Below are 26,123 nucleotides of genomic sequence, written 5' to 3' on the forward strand. Positions count from 1 at the left end.
GATTATCTTTAAGTTGTACAACTCAAAATTAAAATCAATTTCGTCAAAAGGCAACCAAAACAAATAGACCAACTGATTTAAACTACAGAAAACCACAATTTCCATAAAGATTTGAAGAGGAATACAAAAACTGTTAAAAACGCCAGCAAATGTTAAAAATAGCTCAAAAATGAGTCTTAAAGTGAAGTAATTGCTTCAGATGGTGAGAAACTATTCTAAACGTACTATTACTACCTTAGCAAACGGATACAAACATTTTCACCAGAAAAAAGGAGTTTAAACAAAAAACTGCTTTGAAGATGCCGCACGTGATCAAAAAAAATTTTGCTCGCTAAGCGAAAACTGTTTCACACCTACTTTTGCTCTCTCAAAAATATGGTAAGAACAGAAAACCACTCACTTTTCGCTCTGCTCTTCAGCAATTTGACCCAATTACTTTGTTCTCACGCATTTCAATTCCTGTTTTAAATACTCCAACAAAATTTCCTATAAAAAAGACGCTCCACCAATACTCCTCTTCCAGTCGTTAAAAAGACAACGCCCCAATACAATTCAAATTCTTTGAATTGTAAAAAAAGAGAGCGCCTAAAAAATAGCCGTTGAGAGGTTGACGGCGGCTATTAAAAAGCACTATAACAATGCCACAAAATTTAGTTGAAGTAACTTACGTGGCACATTTTGAGCTCATTGCTAAATTTGGTGCCGCCTGAGACAACTTCATCGAGCTAAAACATCACAAAAAATCAATTAAAAATTTCCTCCTTATCTTCTAATAACTTCTGTATTCAGACCCATTAATCAACTAATCTTGTCTTAATTTCGACAACGTTACCGAGAGCGCGGAATTCTTATCATTTCCAGCTGACAATAATCAGGACAAATTATCGGAATACAAGGTCTAAACTTGAAAAACTCAACAGTATGCCATTTTGCGTCAAATTCGATTAGTTTTGGAGTAATTATTGAGTACTTATCGGATATTATCCGATTGAAATGACTTTTTCTTTTCGATAAAAATTTTTCAATAAAAAAAACTAATAGACAAATTAGTTAAATCAGTCGTTTCAGGACGTCACTGTGATTGGTTGAGTTGTAATTTTTTAAAACCTGGGGTAGCATTAGAGCATTTGCAGTCGAGGGCGAATAGATCAACTGATTCTTGAATCCCTCCACCGCATCATTGACAGCTTTCACATAACACGACACCATATCTCCATCTCTTACTGCACACCTTGCACTTATATCTGCATTTGTCACTGACTGCTGCAGTCGAGATTTCTCCAGCTGAAGTTCCTCCATCTTACGACTCAATCCTAAGATTTCATTTGCAATAAGTGAAGTAGAACAATTTCTAACGTTTTCCACTTAAAGCAAAAGCTAATGTTTACCTTTTTTATGAAGCACTATCAAGTCTCCGTTAGATGCATAATTTCACATTACTGTGCTCTGAAGATGATCAGCGAAAAGTTTAGCATCCAAAAGTTAATTAACAGCAAACGCGGCCAATTACACTTTTTTAAATTTTTTTCTTTACCTAACATTTCGCGATTCTCTGTCCTGTGGCGTTGAAATTATCAAAAACAGTATATGATCTGTTTCGCTCCCACTAGCGCCATTTATGATCCTCAAATAACCACTAGATGTTATATAGCACGCAACTGTGCAACAGATAGCACTTTCAATTTGGGACGGGGGCCCTGAACTGAATAGATCCCATAAATCTGCAGTCACAAATACACCCACCTCTCATTTCATGTGTCTTCTTGCTCAGTTCTAGCTTCACCTCACATAGTTCTCTAGCAGACTCAGCCAATGAAATCTCACGCGAGTTCTCTTCCTTGTGTTTAGATTCAAGTTGCCGACCCATGTTTAATAACTGGTCACCTAAAATAAGCAATAAATTATCAATGAGATATGGCAGCAAATGAGTTGTCAGTGATCTTGTCAAGCGAATTCTCACATGCCACTTCAGATGTAATTTTCTAAAATTATGTTTTGACTTCCGGCGAGTCACCTGAACAATCCGTATTAATTCGCAAAAAATGACACCTTTCAAAGTAAGAATAGACTTTCTCTCCATAATTCCTATTCGGGGATAAAACTGACAAAAGAGAAAAACATAGCAGAGAGATTGCCGGAAAAGTCACCGTTGACACCCTGACCGCCGTTGGGTTGAAACAGTTAGAAAAAAATAAGACGATGTCGACAACCTAATTAAAGTGCCAAAAGGTGTGATAATTTTGTCAGCAGTTTCATTAAAATCAAAAAATACGGCAACGCATCCTCAAAACTGGAGGAGAATAAGCTTATAGTAATTACCGTTAGCAGTATACTCTCAGGAAATAAAATACCTTAATGCACTAACTCCTTTAACATTAATTCTTAGTGTCGGGCCTTTATTGATTTATCCCATTTCTTTTGATTTTGCTCCTTGACCTTGTATTGTATTGGAGACAAATTTGCATGAATGCAAAATTGCAATCGGTTGAAACAACGAGTTAGACAAGTCAGAAATCAAATCTGAAAGTCCTGACTAATGCAAAGCAGAAAATATGATCGAAAGGCAAAAACAAATTAAAACATCACAGCAGTCATGTCCTGAATTACAATTCAAAGAACTGCGCACAACAAAGCCAACAATATCAGTTTCCTTAGAAAACAGCTTCGGATAGTAAACAAATCAGATAAGACAAAAATTAACAGAATACCATAAAAATGTAAACAAAATTTAATAAAACTTAGAGTTGTTAAAGTTGTTACGTCTAAAACGTCAACCCCGAAAAACTTTTACACAATGTCAGCTCACACAGTGAACACTAACTTTGTAGAAAGCCACTGGGAGGCAAAGTAAAAGGACAGCACAAATAACATTTGGCAAAAATTGATTTGAACTGATGTCTCTGAAAGAAAAAATCATCAAGGTGATTAAAACAAGCAACTAAGACTTGCAATCTTCAACATCTATCGCACAATCAATCAATGGAAAGCATGAAAGCTTTAAAAGAATTTAGGGACTACGAACCAAAATCAATAGCAACAAACTGAAACCTTGAAAAGAATTCACTTATGCCCCATGGGACGACCCGTTAATGAGATTATGCTACAGAATATCTAAAGCATTTCAAAAAATGATTTGAACAGAAAAACTGAATAGATTCAAACATGACTAATTAGAGAGCCAATGAGACCTCTCATTGGTGCTATTAAGTGACAGAACAAAAACAAAGCTAGCAAAAATAACTCAAATTCTTTGAAAAAAACTCATGTTAGAATCGGTAAAATTAAGAGTTTACAAGGTTCATTAGGGTACCTAGATTGGGACGTGGTAGAGTAATAAAAAAGTACAAAACGGCTAAAAGTCTGAAAATCTGAAAAATTTGTTAAGAACATGTCATGTTTAAGGTGTGAAAACAGTTAGATATGAAAAAACAATTTACCGCAATCCACTTAAGACTAAAAAGGAGAGTCAGTGAGATCCTTCAATTGATATTCTATTAACACTAACAGTGCATTAGTCAGATAAACCCTCAACTAACACTTGAAGACCTCAAAAATTAAAACTGCGTATTATTAGAACACAGCTTTTAAAACAATAATGAATCAAATCCGGATAAAAACAGAAATAGACGCCAATTTTCAGCACAACAAAAAAATTAATTTCAAAGACCAAAATTTTCTTTCAACCACCAATTTCTCACTCCAATTGAAGCAGCTTGATGAAAATCATACTTCAGACTTACTCCCTTTACCACTCAAACTTGACCAAAATCAACAACCTAATTTTTCTTCCAATTGACATCAGAACGTAGAAAAATCTGCGAACACATCTTAAACATAAAACTAATGTCAGAAGAATTGCTCTCGAACGACAGGCAGTTGGCAAAACATTCAACCCCGCTGGGATTCGAACTACTGACCTCCTGATCTACAACCAGATGCACTGCCCAAGGCAATCAAGACCTTATTTTAAGTCTGCTGCAGTCGATTTTATTTTAACAAGCTTTACTTGGGAGTGAGAGCAAGAGATCACTCAAAAAAGAAGAACGAAAGCGTGAAAAAGACACTTGAGAAGTCGAAAAATAATGTAAAAGGACTTTGAGCAGAATGACAGAAGACTGAAACTAGCCCAGAGAAGTAAAAAAGATTTCACGCAAAATGTCGAAAAAGCGGCAAAATGGGTAAAGCGAAAAAAAAGTTCGACGAAGTAAAAAAAAATAGGAGCGCTATAATAGCCGGCTGAGAAGGTGAGGGCGGCTATTAACAAGACAAATTAAAGTCAAACTGCCGCATGTGAACAAAAACCACCAGAGAGAACGCAAATTTTCATTCAAACACCGTTTTCTCACTCAATTATGGAATATGAGAGCTCTGATTATCAGTTCTGACTTTTTAAACCATTAATTAAAAATGGGACGAAAAAACAGCAAAAATTGCCGCATGTGAAAAAAAGAAAAAAAAGCGCTTTCAGAAACGGAATGTTTTTCAAATACCAATTTATCACTCCACTCCAAAGGTAATTTTAAAAAAAAAAATCACTCTTCAAACATACTTGTTTCTTTACTCTCTTTGCACTTCAGAACGATCAAAATCATTACTCTAATTTGACTTCTCATTGATAAGAAAATGTCGGAAGTATAAACAGATCTTTTAAAAATCAGCTCCCAATACTATTCAAATTCTTTGATTATTATAAGCAGAATAGTATCATCAGCGACGCAAGTGTCCAGGTACCTTGTTCTTTTAGAAGATCTTCAGCCTGTTTCTCTCTCAACAATGCACTGTCCAATTCTCCAGATGTTTTTGTGTACTTCTCTCTGCTCACCATGTTTTCACTCTGAAACATTCTCCAACTTAATGATTAAACTAAAATTAAATTTTGTATCCTTGGAATTGCTTATACTTTTGTATTAAAAATAACAATCCTTGTCTCAAATTTTTGTTCTCGCCCAGGTCACCCCGGACCATAGAGGTCGACCAATAAAAACCCTTGGACTTTTCACAGACCACAAATTTACTTTCACACACTAATAACTTCGGTGTCGCTATAAGCAGTCGACAAATTTTCGCATTTAATTTCTCAAACCTGAGCTTTGAGTGCATCAAGCTTTTCCTGTAGAATATTGGCTCTATCTCTGACAGCGGCCAAGTGTCCATTCTCTGATCTGAGGTTGATCACTTCTCTTGATAGAGCAGCCTTTTCGTCCTCAAAAGCCGCAATCTTCTCACACAATTCTATCATCTTCGTCTGAACTGCTGCTAAGTTGTGCTGAAAACACATTAATTAATAACTCGAAAACAATCAACTGTTTTTTAAAGATGGGAAGGTGGGTAAAGGCAGCGAGCACACGTTCTGCTATGAAATCCTTCCATGATTATTGGCGATTACTTTTCTCTTGGTTTCTGAGCAAATTTTGATAAGAAAATTAGCTATAGTTACAATAGCTTTTACCACCTACCTTACAATTATTCTAATGGCTATCATGACATAATTTTGAGTCACTATCCTATATATGGAAACATCAAGAAGAATACAGTCTAGCTTTACTAATTATAGAGCTATAGTACCACATTCCGCTCTCCCTCCCTATTACCCACCTCTAATACATGATTAGTCAATAGTGTCCTCAAAACGAAGTTTGCTACCTGAAGAGGGACATAAACTGCTCTCTGAGCTGGGCTCATCTTCATCATGGTCGAGTGCAGTCCCCTCAGCAGTCTTTGGGAAAGCGAAGACCTCTCTACTCGGCCCATCACTGCTCCACTCTCAGCCAAAGGAGAACACGACTCGAAATGCTGCGACAGTCTAAACATTCATTTGAGAGAGGTCGATTTTGAAAGTTTGGATCATTTTTCCGTTTATGCCCTCCAGTGTTTTTTTACAATTCAAAGAATTTGAATTGTATTGGTGCGCAGTGTTTTTTTTTAAGATGTGTTCACACATTTTTCAATGACTTTGATCTTCCAAAACGGGATAAACAGGTAAATAGGTAATTTAAGGTTAAAAGGTCATTTTTAGGATTTTTGGGCTCAAAAAGATGCAATTTTATGAGCTATAGGCTTTGGTACTACAAACACAAACACGCAAAATGATACTAATTTTTGCAATTTTTTTCAGGATTTTTTGAAAATTTTTGTCATTTTTTGAGTTTTTTAGCCCTAGGTGTCAAGAAATCTCCTCTAGGGATTAATAAAGGGTTTAATGATAGATTACTGTATAGTTTCTAGTGGTAATGGAATTCATGCGAAATGGCTTTCATGTTTTTGAAATCATGAATTTTAGCATTTTTTGACAAAACTTGCAATTTTTTTTCATATTTTTCGACATTTATTGTCATTACTCAAGTCGTTTGAGTCCCAGGGGCCAGAAAACCTCATCAGGGGTTGGATGATAAGTTACTGAAAACTTTTTAGATGCCATGGAATAGGTTTCAACTTTTGAATATCACAAATTTTAGCAATTTTTTTTTGACAAAATTCGCATTTTTTTCAGGTTTTTGAAAATTTTCGTCATTTCAGTTTCTCCAGATTCAGGGACCAGGCAATATCTTTGAGGTTTGTTAATAAGGCACTGCATAGTTTTTAGTAACAATGGAATGGTTTTGAACATTTTAATGTCTCGAATTTAAGTATTTTTTGATAAAATCTGCAATTTTTTTAAGGCTTCCTAAAATTTTGGTCAGTTTTTGATATTGGTCCATTTCCACGTTTTGATGAAAATTACAGCATTTTTGTTTAGTTTCAATGCATTTGTTATCAATAAATTAACCTTTCGATTTTTTGATGTTTTTTGATAAAATTTGCAATTTTCAAAACATTTGTTTTTTATTTATTTTTTGCCTCAGTAGCCAGATAACCTCATCCAGGGTTTGATGTTATGTTATTAAATAGTTGCGAGGGGGCAATTGAATTGCTCTCAAGATTTTAGTAGAACGAATTTCTATTTCTTGAAGTTTGAAATTTTTTCTAAAAATTATTGCCTATCGATCTATGAGCCAATGAGTTTTTTAAAGCTTGGAATTGGATTACTGGATAGCCTCTAGAGACACAGAAATGATTCTGAAGATGTTTATATTACGATTTTCAGCAACGTTTCCTTATAATTTGTAATTGATTTTTTTCTCAATTTTTTTTGTTCATTTTCTAGTTAATCGATCTTCAAGGGCCAATGAATATTTTTCAGGTCTTGCAGATATAATACCGGACCGATTTCAGAAACAAAATTTGGTTTTGAACATTTTTTTGAAATAGGTATTTTTAAAGGGAAAAAATTTTGCCTTAGGTTTAAAAGCTTCAAGAGTTTTAGCAATGAGTATATTTTTGTTTAGTTTTATTTTAGTTTCTCAATTTTTTTAGATGATTTTGTTTGTGTTCTGGCTGGCATTGTTCAATTGATCTGCTGGTCAGGTAGAGTATGTCTGAGTTTTTTATTCAATTCTTTGAATTGTATTTCACGACTTGACCTGCTATGTTTTTTTTTGGGGGGGGAGGCATATTATTTGCAGCTTCCAAAGCGCACGTGTTATATATGCATATAAAACTACATAAAATACAACAAATCACTGCGCAATGAGAACACATAGAACTGTACAATACACGTTTGATGGTTAAAAACAAACCCAAAATTGGAGAAATGGTTCTCTGAGGATAAATTTCAAACCTAAAAAATAATTTCGCTGTCTTGTTGTAAATTGATAGATAGCACTAACTCGAATTTGTGCGAAATTGCTAACCTGGATATAAGTTGAACAAATGAATTCCTAGTTTGAGTCAGAATTCCCTTCAACATTTGTTTTTTATTTATTTTTTGCCTCATATTTTTGCCTCAGTAGCCAGATAACCTCATCCAGGGTTTGATGGTATGTTATTAAATAGTTGCTAGGGGGCAATTGAATTGCTCTCAACATTTTAGTAGAACGAATTTCTATTTCTTGAAGTTTGAAATTTTTTCTAAAAATTATTGCCTATCGATCTATGAGCCAATGAGTTTTTTAAAGCTTGGAATTGGATTACTGGATAGCCTCTAGAGACACAGAAATGATTCTGAAGATGTTTATATTACGATTTTCAGCAACGTTTCCTTATAATTTGTAATTGATTTTTTTCTCAAATTTTTTTGTTCATTTTCTAGTTAATCGATCTTCAAGGGCCAATGAATATTTTTCAGGTCTTGCAGATATAATACCGGACCGATTTCAGAAACAAAATTTGGTTTTGAACGTTTTTTGAAATAGGTATTTTTAAAGGGAAAAAATTTTGCCTTAGGTTTAAAAGCTTCAAGAGTTTTAGCAATGAGTATATTTTTGTTTAGTTTTATTTTAGTTTCTCAATTTTTTGAGATGATTTTGTTTGTGTTCTGGCTGGCATTGTTCAATTGATCTGCTGGTCAGGTAGAGCATGTCTGAGTTTTTTATTCAATTCTTTGAATTGTATTTCAGGACTTGACCTGCTATGATTTTTTTTTGGGGGGGGGGGGAGGCATATTATTTGCAGCTTCCAAAGCGCACGTGTTATATATGCATATAAAACTACATAAAATACAACAAATCACTGCGCAATGAGAACACATAGAACTGTACAATACACGTTTGATGGTTAAAAACAAACCAAAAATTGGAGAAATGGTTCTCTGAGGATAAATTTCATACCAAAAAAATAATTTCGCTGTCTTTTGTTGTAAATTGATAGATAGCACTAACTCGAATTTGTGCGAAATTGCTAACCTGGATATAAGTTGAACAAATGAATTCCTAGTTTGAGTCAGAATTCCCTTCAACATTTGTTTTATTTTTTGCCTCATATTTTTGCCTCAGTAGCCAGATAACCTCATCCAGGGTTTGGTGGTATGTTATTAAATAGTTGCTAGGGGGCAATTGAATTGCTCTCAACATTTTAGTAGAACGAATTTCTATTTCTTGAAGTTTGAAATTTTTTCTAAAAATTATTGCCTATCGATCTATGAGCCAATGAGTTTTTTAAAGCTTGGAATTGGATTACTGGATAGCCTCTAGAGACACCGAAATGATTCTGAAGATGTTTATATTACGATTTTCAGCAACGTTTCCTTATAATTTGTAATTGATTTTTTTCAAATTTTTTTGTTCATTTTCTAATTAATCGATCTTCAAGGGCCAATGAATATTTTTCAGGTCTTGCAGATATAATACCGGACCGATTTCAGAAACAAAATTTGGTTTTCAACATTTTTTTGAAATAGGTATTTTTAAAGGGAAAAAATTTTGCCTTAGGTTTAAAAGCTTCAAGAGTTTTAGCAATGAGTATATTTTTGTTTAGTTTTATTTTAGTTTCTCAATTTTTTGAGATGATTTTGTTTGTGTTCTGGCTGGCATTGTTCAATTGATCTGCTGGTCAGGTAGAGTATGTCTGAGTTTTTTATTCAATTCTTTGAATTGTATTTCAGGACTTGTCCTGCTATGTTTTTTTGGGGGGGGGGGGTGGGGAGGCATATTATTTGCAGCTTCCAAAGCGCACGTGTTATATATGCATATAAAACTACATAAAATACAACAAATCACTGCGCAATGAGAACACATAGAACTGTACAATACACGTTTGATGGTTAAAAAACAAACCCAAAATTGGAGAAATGGTTCTCTGAGGATAAATTTCATACCTAAAAAATAATTTCGGTGTCTTTTGTTTTAAATTGATAGATAGCACTAACTCGAATTTGTGCGAAATTGCTAACCTGGATATAAGTTGAACAAATGAATTCCTAGTTTGAGTCAGAATTCCCTTCAACTGTTTTTGATTCCCGTCAGAGTCAACTGCATTCTTCTGCACGAAAGCTAAGAGGTCATTCAATGACGTCATCACTTTGTAAGAGAATCCGTTGTCAGTCAACCAGTTGAGCATTGAGAGCTGGTGAGATTGGATCTTCTCCTTGGCATCTCGGAGGGCTACAGTTTGATGACTGATTTGTGACTTTCGCGATTTAGAACCTAAAACCAAGTTCAAAAATTTCATTTTATTTGCATTTTATTTTTGTGAACGCATTTTTGAATGGTGAAAACTAGGGCCAAAAATTAGGGTCCCTGTTATAGCCCCTCATTATGTTAATTATACAACAATGGGGGCTATAATTGCATCCTCCTGGATCTTAAGCAACTACATATTGCTAATATAAATTTAGCACTCTTTATAAGAATCACGCCGGATGTTGAAATGAATATCAAGTTTACAAAAAGTCACCAAGAACTTTTTCCCATTAAAATTTTCTAACCAACCTTTCTTCTGCTTCTTCAAATTCCCAGTCATATCACCCAGACCTCCTTGGAAAGGTTCTGCATTGCCACCACTGTTCGAATTAGCAGAACACTGTCCTATGTAGACACTTAGCCTACTGTTAGGTCCGCCTACCAGGTGATCGTCCACAGTGAAGCAGAGTGTAGACTCATTCGATATTCTCATCAATCGGTTGGCAGCCAACACAGCGATCACACATCGTCTTAACCTCAGAATAGGGGGTAAATTTCGCCTATTTATCTCTTTCAAGTTGGTACTTTCTGAAACAATGAAATTCCCCATATGATAGAACTGTTACGGCTATTTATCAATATTTTACGCGAATCATTACGTTTGAGATGAGAGAAAATAGTAAATCCAAACGAAATAGAGAAAAACAACTGAATAAAACGTGGTCAAGGAAAACCAGGAATTAAAGGCAGCGGCGAATTCTTTATCGTTATCAACAATATTAATCATTCCTAGTCAGGTAGATACCTGGTCTAATCGCATAACACAGAAACATACAAAAATCTATTGAAGAAGAAGAGCAACATGAAAAAGTCAAGTCGCAACAATTGTTTTAAAAAAGCGGGTGAAAACAGCAATACTACTTAACATCAGTACGCAAAAAATTGAGTTCTGAGATCAATCGCGCACTGCGGCACAAAAACATTTAGCAGAGACATCGATATTCCATCACAAAAGAACCTAAACTACTACCGTCGGGCGAATTGCTCTCAAAGAAACTGCTAGCGGTTGATTTCGGTACTAGCCAGCTATAGCTTCTGGATGCTAGCATTAGGGATGGAAATAAACAGAGGAGTGGGGTTTCCAGAGGGTTGCATGTCCGGACAAAGGTGTCCAAATTGCCAGCTAGAGGAGGGTGCACGTGGTAATTGGTTGTGGTGGTAGTGGAGGGGGGGGGGGGTGGTGATGGTCAAAATCTCAAGATTATTAACCGTTCTTCACACCGTGAATTTATGTCTCTTCAAAACAGTTTCGGTGAACATAACACTTAGCCGCTGCACTGACAGCTGCTCAGCCACATCATGCCCTCCGGGTTTTACCTGTAAGAAAATAGGCTCTAAGACAGCTGCTCGGGCACTAAATACCCTCCGGGTTCTGCCTGTTTGTCCGGCTTTTCTGGTCGCTTTCCTAGTCCCACAAAAATTGGCCAAGCGAAAAATTGCATAAAAAGACAAAGTGACTAATAAAATCGCTACATGCTTCAATTGAGAGCAAATAATAATGCTCAAAGAAGGCGAATATTAAAAAATCGAAGATGAAGCATTTTCACCAATAACACGTTGAAAGAGATACAGTGCCTAATAAAAAGAGGATATGGCAAAAAGAACCTCCAAAAACAACGTAGATTAACATAAACACTATACATAACGGGAAGCTAAAAACATAGCCGGCAGATTGCCGGAAAGGAGCCACCGTTGACCTCACTGATCGCGTTTGGCATTAAAACTGTTAGAGAAAAGAAGAGAAATGGACGACAATTTTCTCTTAGGCGTTAAAAAGCGTTCTAAATTGTTCTGCAATTTCATTAGATTAGATAAAGATGTTGAAAAGGTTCTTAAATTGGAGAAACAAAAGCTCAATACTAACGCCTGTTAGCAGTATACTCTAAGTAAATTTGAAAACCTAATGCAAAATGTCTTTAAAGATTAATTCCTAGTGGCCGGGTTTCATTGGTTTATCCTGTTTCTTTTGATTTCCTGATTTCGCCTTCTGAGCTTGAACGTATTAAAGTTGCTGAATCAATTTTAAATTCCATTTCATTCGAAACACAGTGAGGAGGGTCAGAAGTCAAACGTGAAAAGTGGTGACTTCGTAAAATGAAACAAAGTAAAGCGAACGAAAAGGAGAACGCCTAAATACAAGCCGTTGAGAGGCTGATGGCGGTTATTAACATTCATTAGTCTCCATGATAACGCAGTGTTCGCATCACTGAAACGAAGAAACTTCGGAACAGAAGCAAGAAATCGCTCCCACTCAGCAGAGACTAGATAACCTGGATAAAACGAAGCGACACGTTAAAAGGAACAGCATAGAAATAGATACATCATGCAGTCAAAGACTATTTATCTTAGAAAATAAACAAACATGACAAGAAACTTTGAAAAGATATTAGACCGAAAACGGTATATATCACATCTCTATTAATTTTTATAAACGAGCAAAAGAACGCAAGTATTATTTCAAAATGAGAACTAAACGAAAAACCTAGCATCTTACATAAAAAGCTGTTAAAAGAAACCCGCCCAATAAGGCAAAAAAGTTTACAGCAAAAAAATTGCATCGAGGAAGCATTATTTCATGTTACCTCATGTAAACCATCACCAAGCAGCGGTATTTATCATTAATCAGCATAACAAAGTTTCGTCAACGTAAACGCAGAGCATTAAATAACAGCGAGAAAGAAATTTTCCATCACCAGAATAGACTACCCACCCGTATGCATATTGATTTGCAAAATCAACCTTTTAAAATGATCTAAAAGAGAAAATGGTCAATTAAACCCGAAACCGTTGAAAATTAGGCCAAAAACAGAAACAAACTAATAACTTCGGGCGACTTGCATTGTACGAAACAACGAGCGGTCGGTTTTGGTAGTACCCAAATGGGGCTTAGGGAAGCTAGCAATGGGAGAGAGGGAGGTGGAACAGTCGGGTCTGAGAAGGCTGGGCAAGGTAGTCACAATCGTGAGGTGGACAGGGGAGGGGCAAGGAAAGAGGAGTGGACGAAGTGACTCAGGGGGAACATCTTGATTGAGAACCGGTTTTCACATCATGGAAGTGTCTCCAGCTGGAGCTTCGGGATGCCAGCATTAGGGCGGAGGTAAACGGAGGGGTGGGGTTTTCAGAGGGTTGGATGTCTGGACGAAGGTGTCCAAATTGCCAACTAGAGGAGGGAGCACGGGGTAATTGGTGGTGGAGGAGGGGGTGAGGTGGGTCAAAATCTCAAGGTTAATAACCGTTCTTCACACCGTGAATTTATGTCTCCTCAAAACAGTTACGGTTAATCTCACACTGAGAAAATAAGGCTCTAAGACAGCTGTTCAGCAAAATAATGCCCTCCGAGTTTTACCTGTAAGACAAGAGGCTCTAAGACAGATGTTCAGTCACTTAATATCCTCCGGGTTTCACCTGTTTATCCCGCTTTCCTGGACGAAAAGTTAATAGTCCCACAAAAATTGGCCAAGCGAAAAATCGCATAAAAAAAGAACGTGACTAATATAATCGCTACAAACTTCATTTGAGAGCAAATAATAATGCTCAATGAAGACAAATATTTAAAAAAAGCGAAGATGAAGCATTTTCACTTTAACACGTTGAAAGAGATGGAGCGCCTAATCGAAACAGGATATGGCGAAAGAAGCTTCAGAAACAACGTAGATAAATATACTATACATAACGGAAAACTACAAACATAGCCAATCGATTGCCGGAAAAGAGCAACCGTTGACCTTACTGACAGCCTTTCGGATTGAAACTTTTCGAAAAAGTAAGAAAACTTGACAATTATTTCTAAAGCAGTAAAAAGTTCTAAATTTTTCTACATATTCATGACATTAGATAACGACTGTGAAATTGCTTAAACGGGAGAACCAAAGGCTCAATACTAACGCCTGTTAGCAGTATACTCTAAGGAATTTTGATAACTCAATGCAAAATGTCTTTAAAGATTAATTCTTAGTGCCCGGGCTCTATTGGTTCATCCCGTTTCTTTTGATTTCTCGATTTTGACTTCTGACCTTGAACCTATTTGAGTAAAGTTGCTGAATCGATTTTAAACTCCATTCAGTTGACACCAGAGGTGGCCCAGGAGTAAAACGTCAAAAGTGGTAACTTTGTAAAATGAAAAAAGGTAAAGCTAATTAAAAGGAGAGCGCCTATATAATAGCCATTGAGAGGCTGACGGCGGTTATTAACAATCACTAGTCTCCATGATAACGCAGTGATCGCATCACTGAAACGCAAAAGCATCGGAACAAAAACCGCTTCTATTCAGCAGAGACTAGAACACCAGGGCAAAGCGAGGAGACACTTTAAAAGGAACAGCGTGACAAAAGATTCATTCTGCTTTCAAAGATTACTTATCTTAAAAAATAAACAAAATGACAAAAGAAACTTTTAAAAGAAATTAGACCAAAAACAGCATATGCCACATCTATATTTATCTTTATTAATGAGCAACACAACGCAAGAAAAAAATCGAAATGACAACTATGCAAAAAACCTATCATCTTATAGAAAAATATGTTAAAAATAACCTACAGAATAAACCAAAACAATTCAGAGCAGAAAATGGTATCGAAGAAGCATTGTTTCATGTTACCTCAGGTGACCAGCTATGAACAGCCATATTGAAATCCGTCATGAGAACACACCAAAGATGATCTTATCATGTATGGATGATGATAATCCAAAAACACTCGAATTCTGAACAAAATAGGTAATGCTAGAACAAAGTAAAAATATCCAAATTTGTATATACATCAGCGAGCAATGGAAATTGCTAAAAACGGTAAATTGCTAAAACTCGTGATATTAAAAAACTTAAATTTATTCCATGACCAATAAAAACTTTTCAGTAACTTATTATCAAACCCTTAAGGAAATTTTCTAGCCCCTGTCGCTGGAAAAAAATAAATAAGGACGATAAATGTCAAAAACATTGAAAACAAAATGCAAGTATTGTAAAAAATGCTCAATTCGTGATGTCTAAATGTTGAAAACCATTCCATCCCCACTAGAAAACATGCAATAACCTATTATCAAAACCTACAGGCGGTTCCTTGGCACCTGGAGTTGAAAAACTAAAGAAGACATTTTAACAAAAACAGGAAATTAGTATAATTTTGCGTGTTTTTCTGTGGAGTAGCAAAACATATAGCTCTTAAAATTGTCATAAAAATTACTAATGTCTTGCAAAAGACTTTTATTAGCTTTAAGCAGGCTTAACTGGTCCCACCAAAAATTCAAAAAATGACAAAACACGAAAAACTTTAACATTTTGGGCTCAAATATTCCTAAAAAACCTTTAACCTTAAACTACGGCCTTCTCAGTAGCTTCACCACACAAAGCACTTGAAGGACTACTAAACTCATTAGGCTAAGGGCCTCTAATGAAACTTAATGCCGGCTGGGCGCTACCTGTTATCCCGTTTTTAAGGACGAAAAGTCAAATGGGTCGGACGAAAAATCTATCAAGCGAAAAATTGCATAAAAAGACCAACAGGACTCATATAATTGCCAAACGTCGTTTGAGAGCAATTAATATACAGTATCCTGACCAAAACAGGTAATAGTAAACAATTGCACTGAGATAAAAAGCTGCAAACATCAACTAGCAACGACAATCATCATTAGTCAGCATGATTACGTAGTTTTGACAATACATTAACACAAAGAAACAAAAGAAAATGAAAGCACAATTCACTGAGCAAAAAAGTCAAAGACAAGAACCACAGAAATTCAGATGCATTTTGATTTGAAAAAACCATTGTCTAACAACAACAAACAGCATATAAAAATCCCATACCTAATGACCTACTAACGTAAATATTATATTTAAAGACAATTCGGGCAAAAAAAACAAACAGGAACATCAAAATGAGTAGAGAGAAGACGACAAGAATGATGCAGTAATGAGAAAATCAGCTAAAACAGAAACATTCAAAAACACTCACGAATTAGCACCGGAACCTGGCAAAAACATGGCGATCAAAACTTAAAACACATCATCTATCAACCGTAATCATCATTAGTCGGCAAGACAGTTTTAACATCACAAACACAACAAAATAAAATTAAAAAACAAAACAAAATTAAAAAATGGGTTTCAAGCATAGAAAAAAAGTACCGATACACCGAGCACACCATTGAAAAAATGATCCCGTAAATGCAGACGATTTTCGATTTGGAACAGCATAGTCTAACAAAATTGGAAACAATTAAGAACATCAGCAATAATGATTAAACTAAAGGAAGAATTGTAATAAACGATAAATAAGGCAAAAACAAACCAACAGACATCAGAATTCGACACAGGAGCAGACTTCAAGGATGACGCGGTAATTAATCATCCCAACAAACATTCAATAAACTAACCTGGTCAAAACAGGTGATGGCGAAAAAGAGGGGAGGTCAAAAGCAGTAAAGAAAGTAGCTATTAACGGTAATCATCATTAGTTTATAACGCAGTTTTGTCATCAAATAAAGGGAAAGGAATAAAACATTGGTAAGGAACACGGACATCTGAGCAGACAACTTTACGACAACAGCGAAAAAGACTATGAAATTTACTTGAAACATAGTTGAACAAAAAAAAACAACGAAGAATATCAGTAGTAATGTCTAATTTAACAACAATATTATATCAAACGCTAACTCGGGCAAGAAATGACCATTAGACATCAAAAACGGTCACGAGAAAGCTATAAAAATGGCGTATCAATAAGACTAAATCTTGACAACATAATAATATTAAAAGACAGTGACCTGGTCAGAACCTGGCAAAAAGAAGTACAAAGACCGAAACAAAATCAAATCAACAATAGCTATCATTGGTAAACAACATCAGTCAGCTTGATAACACAGTGCTGACATAATATAATCACAAAGAAACTACATGATAACACAGTTTTGACATCAGTAAACATAAAACATCGAGACAAAAGAAAATAAAATTAAGTTCTATGATCAGGGTAAACTACTAGTACAAACTGAGCGCGCAAGTCTAATGCAGGAGTGACAATGCATTAAGATTTGGTTTCAAAAAAGCGTTATCTAACAAAATCAACAAAAATTAAAAAAAATATATATCAGCCTGAATGAACCAAGTAACGCAAATATTGTCCAAACCGCAGATTTCCAAACAGCCAGGATAGAGACAGGTAATGGCTAAAAAATTATGGGGGAAACCTACAATACACATCAGTTATCAACGATAATCATTAGTCAGCATGATAACGCCTTTCTGACATCACAGAAACCAGAAGAAACGAAACAAAACAAAAGAAGAATAAGTTGGATCAAATAGGAAAATTACCTAGTTCAAAACCAGTAAAATATCAGTTATCAATGGTAATTAATCAATGTTAATCAGCAATATAACGCATTTTTGACATCAAAAGAACACAGAGAACAAAAAAGTTATTGGCAAAAAAATTACCTAGTTCAAAACCAGTAAAATATCAGTTATCAATGGTAATTAATCAATGTTAATCAGCAATATAACGCATTTTTGACATCAAAAGAACAGAGAAAAAAACGTTAGGAAAGAAAAAACGTTCCATCTGCAGAGGAGACTACCAGCACAAACCACTGAGCATATAAGTTAACAGCAAAAGTTGAAAAGATGCTTTTTGATTTGAACGAGCATTGTCTGATAAAATGAAAAACAAAAAGGAATAACAGTAATAATGAGCAATCTAACACAAACACATACAGGCAAAAATAATTAACACACATCAAAATCCTTCACAAAACAAGACTATAAGGATGACGCCGCAATAAAAAATCACTCCAACGAACACATTCCACAAAACAATTTAACGCGTCCAGAAAAGTTAAAATAAAAAACATATCAATCAAAAGGCAAAAACACGTCAGTTATCAACAGAAGACTCAATAGTGAGCATGATAACGCAGTTCCTACATATACAGCAACATCGCCGAAGCAATGGAAAAAATCCCATCACACAAGCGAGATCAAAGTAACAGTAAAACAACTGATCAGACCAGATAAAAGCAACAGCGTAAAAACATTCGATTTCAATTAAAAGATCATTATCGCGCATAAAAAAAATTGCTAAAATCTGAATGATCCAAAAACAGAACAACACAGCTAAAAATGGTACAATCGACAGCTATGAATATCGCCACTATTAGGAAAAATGACAAAAGTACCATTTTAAATGTTAACGAAGGCAGAAAACAATCGAGAGACATCCGCAAAACTTGAAATTATCCAAAAATAGAGTAATCCCACCAACACATAAGGTGTAAAAAATTACGCAGACCAAAAACTTCAAACACATCAGCTAGCAAAAGCAGCAATTTACGGTCAGCATGATAATGCAGTTCTTCCATCAAATAAGCAACACGCACCAAAACACAATGAAAGGAAAATACATTCCATCTGCTGAGGAGACTATCAGCATAAAAGACTGAGCTGACAAAGTACAATCAAGCGTGGAAACGATGCTGTGTGATTCCAAAAAAAAAACAGTCTAAAAAAATCCACATGCAGAAAATCCAAACAATCAGAAAAAGAAACACATCCCTATTTTTTACGAAGACAATAAAATGACGCTATAAAAAACCTCAACATTAAAATTCAAAATTGACAGAGTCCTGACGCAAAAATTTATTACTCAGAAAACTACACAAAATAATTTGAAAACCAGCTATCAACGGTAAAAATTGTTGATCAGCATGATAACGCAGTTTTCAAAGGACACAAAAGAAAAAAGACCAGATAAATCAATTCCATCAGAAGAGGGCAATGGCAAAAAAGTACTTAGATCGAAAAAAAAACATCAGCTATCATCCGTGATCAAATAATTTCGGATGATTTCCAAACCACCAGGATAGAGACAGGTAATGGCTAAAAAACTTGTGGGGGGAAACCTACAATACTACAATACACATCAGTTATCAACTATAATCATTAGTCAGCATGATAACGCCTTTCTGATATCACAGAAACCAGAAGAAACGAAACAAAAAAAAAGAAAGATAAGTTGGATCAACACAGAGTATTGGGGAAAAAATTACCATGTTCAAAATCTGTAAAATACCAGTTATCAAAGATAATCTTCATTAATAAGCATGATACAGCAATTTTAACAACAACAGAACACCGAGAAAAGAGCGTTAGGAAAAAAACGTTCCATCTGAAGAGGAGACTACTAGCACAAACAAAGTAACGACAAAAAAAGAAGTAGGCAGTCTAATACCATCAACCATAACCATTAGTCAGGATGAAAACCAATTTTTGAGATAAACGTCAGCTATCAAGAGTAATCATCATTAGTCAGCATGATAACGCATTTTTTACATCGCAAATAAGTAAAAGGAAAGAGCGGCAACCGACTTGCCTTTGGACTTCAATTGAACTGATCTGAACAATTATGGGCAAAAAAAGAACGTCTTCAAGACATCAGAAATCAACAATAATCGTCATTAGTCAGCATGATAACGCATTTTTGACATCAAAAACATGAAGATGCCAAACAGGAGCAAAAAAGGTCCACTAGAAGAGAGCAAACTACAAGCAAATCTACTGAGCAAAAAGTAAAAGGAAAGAGCGGCAACCGACTTGAATTGAACTCATTGGAACAGTTAATGGCAAAAAAGAACGACGATCAAAACCTATCAAGCAGTCAGCAATCAGCAGTAATCATCATTAGTCAGCATGATAGAACTTTTTTGACATCATAAACATAAGATGCGACAAGGGCAAAAAGTTTCTTACCAGCAGAGAGCAAATCAACATTACAAACAACTGAGCACAAAAGCAAAATAAAGAACTGTCAATTGAGTTGGTTTTTGTTTTGAAAAAAGCACTGCTTAATAAAATCAACAAACACTGTCAGTATTAATGAGGAAACAAAAACAATATACCGGATGAGAACTCAGTCAAAAAATAACCTACGAGGACATTATCTATCACGAGAGAAGTCTGCAAGGACCACACTCAAATATAAAAATCAGCTCACCACACACATTCAAAATTACAGCAACCTGTTATTATCCTTAGTAAGCAAAATATCGCATTTTTGACATAACAAACATGAAGATGCAAACGGGGCAAAAAAATTACTAGCAGAGAGCAAACTACCAGCAGAAACCACTGAGCAAATAAGTAGAAGGAAAGAGCGGCAACCGAGTTGCCTTTCGACTTGAAATTCACTGGTCTTAACAGTTACTGGCAAAAAAATAGATCAATCCCTCTCACAACGTCAGCTATCCACAGTAATCATCATTAGTCAGCATGATATCGCATTTTTGACATCACAAACATAAAGATGCCAGACAGGAGCAAAACAGTTCCACTAGAGGAGAGCAAACTACAAGGATATCTACTGAGCAAAAAAGTAAAAGGAAAGAGCCGCAACCGACTTGAATTGAACTCATCGGAACGGATAATGGCAAAAAATAACGACGATCAAAACCTATCAAAACGTCAGCAATCAATAGTAATCATCATTAGTCAGCATGATAACGCAATTTTGACATCACAAACATGGAGATGCAAACCGAGAGCAAAAAAACTTCACTAGCAGAGAGCAAACTACCAGCAAAACTACTGAGCAACAAAGGAAAAGGCAAAAGCGGCAACCGACTTTCCTTTGGACTTGAATTGAACTGATTGGAACAGTTAACGGCAAAAAAGAACGACAATCAAAACTTATCAAAACGTCAGCAATCAACAGTAATCATCATTAGTCAGCATGATAACCCATTTTCGACATCATAAACATTAAGATGCGACAAGGGCAAAAAGTTTTACCAGCAGAGAGCAAATCAACATTACAAACAACTGAGCACAAAAACAAAATGAAGAAGCGTCAATTGCATTGGTTTTTGTTTTGAAAAAAGCATTGCTTAATAAAATCAACATACAATGTCAGTATTAATGAGGAAACGAAAACAAAACCGGATGAGGATTAAATCAAAAAAACCTACCAGGACAACATTATCTATCACGGGGGAATTCTACAAGGACGACACTCAAATAAAATAATCAGCTCACCACAGACATTCAAAAGTACAGTAATCCGTTATTATCATTAGTAAGCATGATAATGCATTTTTGATTTCACAAACATGAAGATGCAAACCGAGAGCAAAAAAAATTCACTAGCAGAGAGCAAACTGCCAGCAAAACTACTGAGCAAAAAAGGAAAAGGCAAAAGCGGCAACGGACCTTTCTTTGGACTTGAATTGAACTGATGGGAACAGTTAATGGCAAAAAAGGACAACAATCAAAACATCAGCAATTAACAGTAATCATCATTAGTTAGAATGATAACGCATTTTTGACATCATAAACATTAAGATGCGACACATAGGCAAAGAAGTTTTCCAGCAGAAAGCAAACCAACATTACAAACAATTGAGCACAAAAGCAAAATGAAGTGTCAATTGAGTTGGTTTTTGTTATGAAAAAAGCATTGCTTAATAAAATCAACAAACAATGTCAGTATTAATGAGGAAACGAAAACAAAACCGTATGAGAATTAAATAAAAAAAAACCTACCAGGACAACATTATCTATCACGAGGGAAGTCTGCAAGGACGACACTCAAATAAAATAATCAGTTCACCACAGACATTCAAAAGTACAGTAATCTGTTAATATCATTAGTAAGCATGATAACGCATTTTTGACATCACAAACATGGAGATGCAAACCGAGAGCAAAAAAATTCACTAGCAGAGAGCAGACTACCAGCACATACCACGGAGCAAAGAAGTATGAGAGAGCGGCAACCTAGTTGCCTTTCAAAACCTCTCCAAAACATCAGCTATAAACAGTAATCATCATTAGTCAGCATGATAACGAAATTTCACAATACAAACATAAAGATGCCAAACAAGAGCAAAAAAGTTTCACTAGCAGAGAGCAAAATAGCAGCAAGACTACTGAGCAAAAAAGAAACAGGCAAGAGCGGCAACTGACTTGCCTTTGGACTTGAATTGAACCCATCGGAACAGTTAATGGCAAAACAGAACGACAATCCAAAAACCTATCAAAACGTCAGCAATCAACAGTAATCATCATTAGTCAGCATGATAACGCATTTTTGACATCATAAACATTAAGATGCGACACATGGGCAAAAAAGTTCTACAGCAGAAAGCAAACTAATATTACAACATTACAAACAACTGAGCACAAAAGCAAAATGGAGAAGCCTCAACTGAGTTGGTTTTTGTTTTGAAAAAGACATTGCTTAATAAAATCAACGTACAATGTCAGTAATAACGAGGAAACCAAAACAAAACACCGGCTGAGAATTCAATCATAAAAAAACCTACCAGGACCACATTATCTATCACGAGGGAAGTCTGCAAGGACGACACTCAAATAAAATAATCAGCTCCCCACAGACATTCAAAATTACAGTAATCTGTTATTATCATTAGTAAGCATGATAACGAAATTTCACATTACAAACATGAAGATGCCAAAAAAGAGCAAAAAAGTTTCACTAGCAGAGAGCAAACTAGCAGCAAGACTACTGAGCAAAAACGGAACAAGCAACAGCGGCAACTGACCTGCCTTTGGACTTGAATTGAACTGATCGGAACAGTTAATGGCAAAAAAGAACAACAATCAAAACTTATCAAGACATCAGCAATCAACAGTAATCATCATCAGTCAGCAAGATAACGCATTTTTGACATCATAAACATTACGGTGCGAGACATGGGCAAAGAAGTTTTACAGCAGAAAGCAAACTAACATTACAACATTACAAACAACTGAGCACAAAAGCAAAATGAAGACACCTCAATTGAGTTGGTTTTTGTTTCGAAGAAGGCATTGCTTAATAAAATCAACAAACACTGTCAGTATAAGTGAGGAAACAAAAACAATATACCGGATGAGAACTCAGTCAAAAAATAACCTACGAGGACATTATCTATCACGAGAGAAGTCTGCAAGGACGACACTCAAATAAAATAATCAGTTCACCAAAGACATTCAAAATTACAGTAATCTGTTATTATCATTAGTAAGCATGATAACGAAATTTCACATTACAAACATGAAGATGCCAAACAAGAGCAAAAAGTTTCACTAGCAGAGAGCAAACTAGCAGCAAGACTACTGAGCAAAAAAGGAACAGGCAACAGCGGCAACTGACCTGCCTTTGGACTTGAATTCAACTGATCGGAACAGTTAATGGCAAAAAAGAACAACAATCAAAACTTATCAAAACGTCAGCAATTAACAGAAATCATCATTAGTTAGCATGATAACGCATTTTTGACATCATAAACATTAAGATGCGACACATGGGCAAAGAAGTTTTACAGCAGAAAGCAAACTAACATTCCAAACAACTGAGCAAAAAAACAAAATGAAGAAGCCTCAATTGAGTTGGCTTTTGTTTGAAAAAAGCATTGCTTAAAAAAATCAACAAACAATGTCAGTATTAATGAGGAAACGAAAAAACCGGATGTGAATTAAATCAAAAAAACCTACAAGGACAACATTATCTATCACAAGGGAAGTCTGCAAGGACGACACTCAAATAAAATAATCAGCCCACTACAGACATTCAAAAGTACAGTAATCTACTATTATCATTAGTGAGCATGATAACTCATTTTTGACATCACAAACATGAAGATGCAAACCGAGGACAAAAGAAACTTCACTAGCAGAGAGAAAGTTACCAGCAAAACTACTGGGCAAAAAAGGAAAAGGCAAGAGCGGCAACCAATTTCCTTTGGTCTTGAATTGAACTGATCGGAACAGTAAATAGCAAAAAAGAACGACGATCAAAACCTATCAAGACATCAGCAATCAACAGTAATCATCATTAGTCAGCATGATAACGCATTTTTGACATCATAAACATTACGATGCGACACATGGGCAAAGAAGCTTTACAGCAGAAAGCAAACTAACATTACAACATTACAAACAACTGAACACAAAAGCAAAATGAAGACAACTCAATTGAGTTGGTTTTTGTTTTGAAAAAGGCATTGCTTAATAAAATCAACAAACAATGTCAGTATAAGTGAGGAAACCAAAACAAAACACCGGCTGAGAATTCAACCAAAAAATAACCTACCAGGACCACATTATCTATCACGAGGGAAGTCTGCAAGGACGACACTCAAATAAAATAATCAGCTCACCACAGACATTCAAAATTACAGTAATCTGTTATTATCATTAGTAAGCAAGATAAAGAAATTTCACATTACAAACATGAAGATGCCAAACAAGAGCAAAAAAGTTTCACTAGCAGAGAGCAAACTAGCAGCAAGACTACTGAGCAAAAAAGGAACAGGCAGCAGCGGCAACTGACCTGCCTTTGGACTTGAATTGAACTGATCGGAACAGTTAATGGCAAGAAAGAACAACAATCAAAACTTATCAAAACGTCAGCAATTAACAGAAATCATCATTAGTCAGCATGATAACGCATTTTTGACATCATAAACATTAAGATGCGACACATGGGCCAAGAAGTTTTACAGCAGAAAGCAAACTAACATTACAAACAACTGAGCAAAAAAGCAAAATGAAGAAGCCTCAATTGAGTTGGTTTTTGTTTGAAAAAAGCATTGCTTAATAAAATCAACAAACAATGTCAGTATTAATGAGGAAACGAAAACACCGGCTGAGCATTCAACCAAAAAATAACCTACCAGGACCACATTATTTATCACGAGGGAAGTCTGCAAGGACGACACTCAAATAAAATAATCAGCTCACCACAGACATTCAAAATTACAGTAATCTGTTATTATCATTAGTAAGCATGATAACGAAATTTCACATTAAACATGAAGATGACAAACAAGAGCAAAAAATTTTCACTAGCAGAGAGCAAACTAGCAGCAAGACTACTGAGCAAAAAAGGAACAGGCAGCAGCGGCAACTGACCTGCCTTTGAACTTGAATTGAACTGATCGGAACAGTTAATGGCAAAAAAGAACAACAATCAAAACTTATCAAGACATCAGCAATCAACAGTAATCATCATTAGTCAGCATGATAACGCATTTTTGACATCATAAACATTACGATGCGACACATGGGCAAAGAAGTTTTACAGCAGAAAGCAAACTAACATTACAACATTACAAACAACTGAGCAAAAAAGCAAAATGAAGACACCTCAATTGAGTTGGTTTTTGTTTTGAAAAAGGCATTGCTTAATAAAATCAACAAACACTGTCAGTATAAGTGAGGAAACAAAAACAATATACCGGATGAGAACTCAGTCAAGAATAACCTACGAGGACATTATCTATCACGAGAGAAGTCTGCAAGGACCACACTCAAATATAAAAATCAGCTCACCACACTTATTCAAAATTACAGTAACCTGTTATTATCCTTAGTAAGCAAAATATCGCATTTTTGACATCACAAACAAGAAGATGCAAACGGGGCAAAAAAATTACTAGCAGAGAGCAAACTACCAGCAGAAACCACTGAGCAAATAAGTAGAAGGAAAGAGCGGCAACCGAGTTGCCTTTGGACTTGAATTGAACTGATCGGAAGAGTTAATGGCAAAAACAACAACCAAAACTTATCAAAACGTCAGCAATAAACAGTAATCATCATTAGTCGGCATGATAACGCATTTTTGACATCAAAAACAATAAGATGCGACAAGGGCAAAAAGTTTTACCAGCAGAGAGCAAATCAACATTACAAACTAACTGATTACAAAAACAAAATAAAGAAGCGTCAAATGAGTTGGTTTTTGTTTCGAAAAAGGCATTGCTTAATAAAATCAACCAACAATGTCAGTATTAATGAGGAAACAAAAACAAAATACTGGATGAGAATTCAGTAAAAAAATAACCTACCAGGACAACATTATCTATCACGAGGGAAGTCTGCAAGGACGACACTCGAAATAAAATCAGCTCACCACAGACATTCAAAAGTACAGTAATCTGTTATTATCATTAGTAAGCATGATAACGCATTTTTGACATCACAAACATGAAGATGCAAACCGAGGGCAAAAAAACTTTACTAGTAGAGAGAAAACTACCAGCAAAACTACTGAGCAAAAAAGGAAAATGCAAGAGTGGCAACCGACATGCCATTGGACTTGAATTGAACTGATCGGAACAGTTAACGGCAAAAAA

General features: G+C 35.5%; 1 protein-coding gene across 1 annotated transcript in view; it reads right to left on the reverse strand.

Annotated features, from left to right (window-relative positions):
- The window catches only part of LOC142350893 (uncharacterized), a 125,096-nt gene that overhangs the window by 17,871 nt on the left and 81,102 nt on the right, over positions 1-26,123 (reverse strand). Inside the window, exons 17-24 of the mRNA XM_075402896.1 lie at positions 10,245-10,523; positions 9,707-9,959; positions 5,644-5,803; positions 5,084-5,266; positions 4,732-4,834; positions 1,744-1,884; positions 1,108-1,313; positions 669-725 (exon numbers count right to left, since the gene is read on the reverse strand). Coding sequence (XP_075259011.1) covers positions 669-725; positions 1,108-1,313; positions 1,744-1,884; positions 4,732-4,834; positions 5,084-5,266; positions 5,644-5,803; positions 9,707-9,959; positions 10,245-10,523 — 1,382 coding nt within the window. The remainder of the gene's footprint in view (positions 1-668; positions 726-1,107; positions 1,314-1,743; positions 1,885-4,731; positions 4,835-5,083; positions 5,267-5,643; positions 5,804-9,706; positions 9,960-10,244; positions 10,524-26,123) is intronic.

This window comes from Convolutriloba macropyga, chromosome 12, assembly GCF_964194025.1.
Source record: "Convolutriloba macropyga chromosome 12, txConMacr16.3, whole genome shotgun sequence".
NCBI lineage: Eukaryota > Metazoa > Xenacoelomorpha > Acoela > Convolutidae > Convolutriloba > Convolutriloba macropyga.